The sequence below is a fragment of the Austrofundulus limnaeus genome, unplaced genomic scaffold (genome assembly GCF_001266775.1).
Source record: "Austrofundulus limnaeus strain Quisiro unplaced genomic scaffold, Austrofundulus_limnaeus-1.0 Scaffold1887, whole genome shotgun sequence".
NCBI classification, from domain to species: domain Eukaryota; kingdom Metazoa; phylum Chordata; class Actinopteri; order Cyprinodontiformes; family Rivulidae; genus Austrofundulus; species Austrofundulus limnaeus.
The window spans coordinates 1-8109 of NW_013954289.1; the positions used below are offsets into that span (position 1 = coordinate 1).

At 37.0% G+C, this 8109-nt stretch overlaps 2 protein-coding genes across 3 annotated transcripts in view; one reads left to right on the forward strand and one right to left on the reverse strand.

Annotated features, from left to right (window-relative positions):
• Positions 1 to 263: 263 nt before the first annotated feature.
• LOC106536588 (uncharacterized) lies at positions 264 to 1070 on the forward strand (the record flags this gene model as incomplete). Its single annotated transcript, XM_014033896.1, is given in 2 exon segments — positions 264 to 311; positions 706 to 1070. Coding segments are annotated over 2 exon segments (110 nt in total), but the record flags the coding sequence as incomplete, so codon positions are not given.
• Positions 1071 to 1531: 461 nt separating this feature from the next.
• Positions 1532 to 8109, reverse strand: part of fam114a1 (family with sequence similarity 114 member A1) — a 12860-nt gene continuing 6282 nt past the window's right edge. For both annotated transcript variants that reach the window (XM_014033898.1, XM_014033897.1), the window contains exons 9-13: positions 6374 to 6538; positions 6097 to 6236; positions 5717 to 5789; positions 3658 to 3711; positions 1532 to 3038 (exon numbers count right to left, since the gene is read on the reverse strand). In XM_014033898.1, the coding sequence (XP_013889352.1) occupies positions 2922 to 3038; positions 3658 to 3711; positions 5717 to 5789; positions 6097 to 6236; positions 6374 to 6538 (549 nt within the window). In that variant the 3' untranslated portion in view covers positions 1532 to 2921. The remainder of the gene's footprint in view (positions 3039 to 3657; positions 3712 to 5716; positions 5790 to 6096; positions 6237 to 6373; positions 6539 to 8109) is intronic.

Here is an 8109-nt window from a genome sequence, read left to right on the forward strand (position 1 = left end):
CACACACACACACACACACACACACACACACACACACGTTTCCCTGGCTTCAGAGGATGTTACATTGACTTTCATTCATTTCCAGCTGACTTTGAGTTAAACTTTTGTTTTTTTTCCTCCTGATTTTCAACCAAACTGTACATTTAAAACTCGTCTTCATCTTATTGTTTAACAACAATAATAATAAAAACACAATTAAGCCTTGCTACAAACACTTTAACAAATTACATAATATTTGTTTCTGTGAATTTTACTGTTTTCAGATGATGTAGAAACTCTGCTGGATGGAAATGCTGACCACTGCTACTCAGGTAAATAAAAAGGATCTTTTAAAATGTTTCTTTCATAAATTTGTGTCTATTTACAGCCCCAAAGAGAAATATTCACTCATTTCAAAGGTTTTCTTAATGTGGAGTTTTCTCATGAACTCACGTGTCCAAAATCAACTCTGTGTATTTTTGTGTTCTAATAAGTTAAAAATTATTTTATCAACTTTCCATGTCCTTCTGTTTAGTTCTCTTCAACATTTGTTAAAAATATAACAAGTGTTTTTTTAATAAAGTAAGCCTCTGATTTATTTTTCTCCTCAGATGACCTTTAAAAGCCTTGACATTATTTTGCTGAAATTCATGTTTAAGGTCATAGGGGGAAAAAAAGAGGAGAAAGCTTAAATTGCACTCGTATTATATTTTACATCTTCTTTAGCAAATCTGCATCACCGTGGCCATCCTCCCACCTCCGCCCACACAGAGGAACAGGTGTGGTGATGAAGGAGCAGCTGGAAGAGCAGAGGTTTCATCTTAAGACCTGCTGAAGACAAATAAAACTGATCGCATCACTCTGACCTCCTTTAAATAAAACTTATTTTCACCTCAAGGTGGTTATATCTGATTGATTTTCAAGATCTTGTCTTCAGTTATTTGTACACCATTTGTTAAGTGTTAAAAACAAAATTAATTTCTTGGCTGATGAACATTTTTGCCTTCTTTAATGTAATTTATTTTGTCTTTTTGTATGAAAAGCATGGGCTGTAGGTTGTGGCAGAAATAAACCAAAACATTTTACATAAATTATACTTTGCATGTGTAATAACCTTCCTGTCTGCAGTGACGGATCTGTAAAGGTGGAGAAGCAGAGGTACATTTATCTGTCAAAGAGCTTATTAAAAGAGAAGCAGGAAGCTACAATCTCTTTTAGCCTTTTAGTCAGAAAAAAAAACCCAGTCTTGCAACCATAAACACTTTTTTTGTGCCAAAGGAATGAATCCACCTGCTTGTAATAAGTTAATCAGTCAATGCTTGTGCTGATTTAAACATGGCTTGAAATTCAGAAATGGTTTTCATATTTGTGTGCACAAGGGTGCATTCACTTTAATTTTGTGGTCTGTATCTGTTGGCCTGATGCAGAGAGATGAACACAGGTCACATTTTTTATGAGCTAAGCTAACCAGTAGCATATTTAATGCACAAAGTCATGTTGTTCATCTAAATTAGAAAGAGAGAGAAAAGAACTGTCCTTCACAAAATCTTTATCCACGATGTTTTTTTTTATTGTAGCAGCACAACAAACAAAAATAAACTTACATACTGCACTTTTAATGCACATACTTAGGGAACAGAACCCATTTTATGTAAATAATTGCAATTTTTTATTTCAAATCAAACCATTTAACAAAAACTGTAGTGTTGCTTTACATAATTTAACACAAAAACAAATAAACAATCAAAAATAATTACTGTATTTTTTTCCAGAAATGCTAGTATTTAGTTTCAAACTAAAATGAAAACAACTAAAGAGACATTGGTGTTTTGTCCTGAAATCACAAGTGACTACGAGGAGTGCAAAGGAAGCAATAACATTTCATTCTAATCTACTAGTTTCTGTTTCTTGTTCTGCTGATGAGAGAATAAATAAATTGCTAAAATTGTTTTAGCAAAACGAATTAATCTGATTTTTATTTGAATCAGAAAAAAGGCACAAATATAAGGTTTCAGTTGTGTGTTATTAGATGGCAACATTAGCAAAAGGAACGTGTTAAGATTTTTTTTTAAATCTATCAGAACAGGACTTTTCTCTTCAGATCCACACGTAGTCATTACTTCTCAGCCTAAATTTTTTTTTATCAGATTTCATAATGTGAGTGCAGTCTGGTGAAGGCTTTCCTACCCAATGATTCTGTTTCAGCAGCAGCTGTGTGGTAGTACTTAGGTTTAGTAATAATGTTTCTATAACATTGTTTAGTATTTTATTCATGTAAAAAGTCTAATGGGTAATGTGAGTGGGCCAAGCCCCATTGGAGCCTTTTTTTTAAACTCTGGTTGATTATTACACGGAATGAGCAGTTTATATAAACTGCAAAAAAGCCATAATAATATTCATAAATACAAAGTGGTAGTCACATATACAATCTCATTTAAATCAGTACTATTTGTTAATTTTCATTTTTTTTTATTAATTTTATTAACACTTTATGTTCCTGTTATTTGTTTGTTTTTAATATAACCACTTGTTGTGGATAAAAGCAGTGAGTAACTGTTTCTGTCCAGCTGTATATTAAGGCAGGTGGATGAAGTGGGCGTGTCAGTGATGCAGTGGGCGTGGCAGAGATTAAGTGGGCGTGTCAGTAATGCAGTGGGCATGTCAGTAATGCAGTGGGCATGTCAGTGATGCAATGGGCGTTTTTTAGTGATGAGTGGGCGTGTCAGTGATGGAGTGGGCGTGTCAGTGATGAAGTGGGCGTGTCAGTGATGCAGTGTGCATGTCAATGATGAAGTGGGCATGTCAGTGATGAAGTGGGCATGTCAGTGATGAAGTGGGCGTGTCAGTGATGAAGTGGGCGTGTCAGTGATGAAGTGGGCGTGTCAGTGATGAAGTGGGCGTGTCAGTGATGGAGTGGGCATGTCAGTGATGGAGTGGGCGTGTCAGTGCTGTAACTGGGCAGCAGGCTCTGCAGCAGGTTGGCTCTGGATGTGCGAGATCTGCAGGACCGGCAGCAGAAGCTGAAATGCATTATGGATGTAGTCGGTGCTGTTGGTGCCCTGCAGACAGAAAAAACATCATTTCTATACTTATTATCATTATTCATGACAACCTACAGTTTAATAGAGAAAGAAAGGGTGGGACAATCAGGACATCCAAGAAGAGAGACACACCACCCACATAACTTCAGGCTTAGTTGGACTACAACTATCTCGATCAAATACTTGAAAATAAAGTATTAGTTCTCATCTTGTCAAGCAAAATATCCCACTTGTTGTTGATGATTGCTTTTTGTCCTAAAGGGAATTTGTTTCGCTCCGAGATGTAGAAGGAACATCTTAACCCACGGCATGTTTCATTTGATTCCAAACAACTCACGAAATAAGATTTTTCAAGTCAAGAGAATCCAAAATGAAGGTAAAATAAATGTATGTTTTCTGCATTTTTGAGGTAAAATGGCTCCAAATGTACAAGTGAAGAAATTTTGTTATATACCCAATTTGATTCATCTCCAAGCCTCTGCACAAGTTTTCTCTTTGCCAATATTAAATTACACAAGTTATTTCTCAGATCAGTGTCAATTCCTCATGGTCATCATGTAAAAAAAAAAAAATAACACGACATTGCTTGTTTTATTTCTTGGTTTATATCCGTTTTTTCTCCCCAGAATGCTCTTACCTCCTGCAGCACGCTGTCTACTAATGGATTCAACTCCTCTGCTTTCTTCTGGGCCTGAAAGAGATACAAGAGTACAGATGAGATTACCATCAGATCAATCAACCAATCTCCTCACCGTCTCCGGTGTATTTAGTCAGAATTAACTGCATGGGCGGAAAACACAAGTACAAAGACAAAAACATCAAAAAAATTATTTACATATCACCAATCCCAAGATTACTAACAAATGTTGTCTGAAGGGGAAGCCTGATGTCGGGAATCTTTTATTGTCTGTAATTACCTCTGTTGGAATGACTGACACAAACCTTTAGATCACATGTCAAACTCAAGGTCCACGGGCCAAATCTGGTCCCCGTTAACATTTGATCTGGCCCCAAACGTAATACTTTAAATGTGAAATAGTTTCCTGTTTTTTAGTGCCTTTTTCTCATGACAGCAAGCCAACTTTCAATTTAAAACAGTTAAAATTAGAATTTTTCTGTAAACTTTGATTTTGGTGTGGTACGAGCAACGCATAATCAACTTTAATAATTTTTTGCTGTATTCTTTGCTTATTTTAAAGTCAAATAACAGGATTTTTGGAGAGGGTTTTCATTTTTTACCCAATTGTCTGAACTGTAATAAAATCCTATCTCTAAGAAATAATAAATAAAGAAGTTGTTGATAGAGAGTAATGCATAATAAATGAATGCTAGTAATGTATCTTAATTTAATATTTTTTCTTTATCTGTCATGCATGTTCTAAATGCCATATAAAATATAATTTTCCATAAGACAAATTATATATTATATAACATTTCTTGAATAAATATCGACACCGCTGGTTTAGATTAACTGTGACTTCAGTATTTATTGGACTCAACCATCTGCACTGTTTGAAATACTGACAGCATCAAATGTGTGCAGATCTTTTTCAGTCACTCAAGTTTGACTTATTGACAAGTTTGAATTATTTTTATAAAATGTTCATTTTATCGCTGTCATTTTGTCTTTGGCCAAAGTGTTGTACATGATTAAAAACACATAAAACATACACAAAACAATAAACTAAGTAAAATGAGACAATATCATAAAAACAAAAAACATCAAAAACCAACATCTCAAACCGAGTTAAAAGACAAGAAGAAAAAATGTGTTTTAAGAGCAGTTTTAAAAATAGGAAGTGAGTCAGCCTGTCTGACAACTTTTGGACTTATGGAGACAAATTATTTTTTGTTTTGTTTGTTTTTGTCACCATAACACACAGTGTCATTTTATGTTTTGAAGGCTGCATGATGCTCTGTCCCTTTGTGGTTATGAGTAGACCTATTACTAAATCAGAAATAGTGGAATACCCCTCTAAATCACTATTGGTGGTTATCAATATTGCACCTGTTCACTGGGTAAAGTTATTAATATTAGTTTTAAACATGAAGTTGAAGGTCATCATTATTTGGCACAATGATGTGTTACGATTAAAAATAAACCAATAAATAATATAAAAGTAAAAAGCACCCATATAGTCATTGGATATGATAAATTGTGTTACTTTAATTAATCTTATCTCAGCTGTAGCAGTGAGTTTAAAACAGGATGATGGAACCAGTTTAATGAAGAATCTGTCTGTGAAATAATTATTAAATCAAGTGTTTATTTATGTAGGTAAAATTACATTTAACAACCTGGTAAAATACACCAGAGCGCAGGAAATGGCATCTATTTTGTTCAAAAATTTCTGATGGAGGAACCCCAGACCCCCCAACAGTGTGTTACCCTCACTTTTAAAATGGTTCTGATGCCCATGTTTATAAGGTAGTCCCTTTCTGTTTAAGTACATAAGGAAATGACCAAAACACAAAGATCTGCAGAAACTTTAAAGTAAAATTTTATGTAATTATCCTGGCCACCACTGTGTGAGTATTGGACCCAGACAACCCTGAGAAAAATGTCTGGCTCCGCCACTGACTACCACACCAGATTTGAGCTTCAAACACACAGATACACAAACGAATAACAAACTGCCTTCCATGGCAGCCTGCAAAAACAGTTTCCCAGAATATTTAGATAAACTCTCACCTACCCCGACAAGAAGGAGCGTATCAGAGAACCTCTTAGCCAAGCAGTCTACCTCTTTACACATGGCACAAGTCAACCTGGAAATACAAAACATATTGATTATTCCACAGCGAGGTTCAGCCTCAACACTGTGCTTTAATCAAGCACACATTTTTGCTTCATAAAGAACCAACGTTTCTAAAACCTCTTCATGCAACTTTAACATCATTATCTTTATTTCTAAGAGTTCTCTTAGGAAAACTCATCCAAAGTTCACAGTTTTACTTGCACCGTATCATTATCATAAACTATGTCTTTCCTAAAGTGTTTTTTTTATTATTTATTTGTTGGGTTCCCTCGATGTGTTTATGATTTATTTCCTCTCATTAACAGCGACGCTCGCACCTGGTGAGGATCTGCGCCTGGTCTCTGGCTGGTTTCTCCAGCTCCTGACCGTGGAGGATGAGCTCTGCCACCTTGTGGAGCTGCTCGATGCTGCGAGCCGTCACCTCGGCCAGACTGCCCACTGACGACAGGTAGACGACCTGCAGAGAGGGAAGAAACAAACAAACAAACAAACAAACAAACAAACAGAAAGTGAAAACATCAGATTTATTCAGGCTCTGGCTGCTGAGAAGGGGTTGAGGTTGTAGGAAAAATAAAAACAAAATGATCAAATGACCTCCACAGATCTGGGGTTGCGCTCCGTCTCCTCCTCCTCCTCCTCTGGCCCTCCGTCTTTCTTCTCCTCTTCTTCTCCTCCTGGCTTGTCCTGCGTTTCCTTAACTGTCTCCAGAGTGGCAGGCTGTTCCACCTTGTTCACCCATTCATGGGCCCTCATCCGAGCCTGAAGATGCATAATTACCCCCCATCAGCGTCTGAGGTATGCTGATGAGATGCATGTACATGATTCTATGCTAATCTGGACTCTGTGAATGGGAGTTTCATTATGCAGAGGATCTTCAGAGGTGATAACTTTCTTTTATAAAACTGCAGCAGGATTTTAACGAGGATGTTTTTGGACGAGTGCATTTGGAGGAAAACATGATGTCTTTTCTGTACGCGAGTCCTGGCGTTTTCCTTGTGATGAGAGTTTGTTATTCTTTACTTAGTACTTTACTGACTATACTAAGTTTAGGTTCAGGTTAGTGCTATGAATAAATAAGTAATAATTAATGTTAGGGAAAATGTCTGGGTTAGGCAAAAATACAGTTACAAAAATGAATGGAAGTCAATACAAAGTCCTCAGTTTGATGCAAATACAAGGATGTGTGTTTGTGTGTGTGGCCTTGTTTTTCCTACATCGTGGGGACAATTTTCCTGAAAAAGCAACATCATGGGGACCAAATGTGCATCGTGGGGACCAATGCCCTGTCCCCATGGGTCCAAATGCAAATTACGGGTGGGGGGGTTGAGTTTAGGACCAAGGTGTGAATTGAGTTTAGATTGTTTTTAGGGTCAGGTAGGTACCTGTGAGGTTAATTTTAGGGTAAATGGTCAGGGTTAGGCTAAAAAATTTCGAAAAAATTAATGGAAGTCAACCCATGGTCCCCACGGGGATTTACAAACCAGACCTGTGTGTGTGTACTTGTTTTGACTACGGAGAGAGGACTATTTGTGCCATAGTTACTATCAAAGTGAGGTCTTTGATGTAAAGTGAGGACCTCTTCAATGTCCTCACTTTGTTTGCAGCTCTGTTGGACTTTACTAGTTAGGTTTAGAGGTATGGTGTTAATAAGTTCTGGTTCAGGTAGGGTTAGCTATAGACCAGTAATGGTTAGTTTTGCTAGTTAGGTTTAGAAGTATAGTGTTAATTAAGTTTTGGTTCAGTTTAGGGTTAGCTATAGACCAGTAATGGTTAATTTTAGGGAAAATGTCTGGATTAGGCATAAATACAGTTGCAAAAATGAATGGAAGTCAATACGAAGTCCTCCGTTTGATGCAAATACAAGGGTGTGTGTGTGTGTGCACACACATATATATACTTTTTTTTCACCTGGTGGGGATGTTTTCAGGTGAGCTCTGGTTGGCTGAATCAGAAGTTGGTGATGAGGAATTTTGTTGGCGACAAAACTCCTGAAACTCATTGATGATGATTTTGCTGCTGTTAGAATTTCCATGCAGCAGAGGGAGCAGCTGACCAAGTACTGTGAGAAGATGTGAAAACAAGTTAACAGTCAAAAAAAAAATATTTAAGGTAATCATACTAATCAATGTCAGAACCAGAGCATAGCAAATGTGTTTTTTTCCCTAGAGAAAATAATACAGCCAAATTTGAACTTTGTGCTAATCGCTAATCACTACAGTTGTAAGACCTCACAAAGGGATGCAGAGACTATGGCTGTGTCCAAAACGACAGGACGGGTCCTCCGAAGGTCGAATTTGTCGGTCGCATACGTCACAGCGCCGCGACGAAGG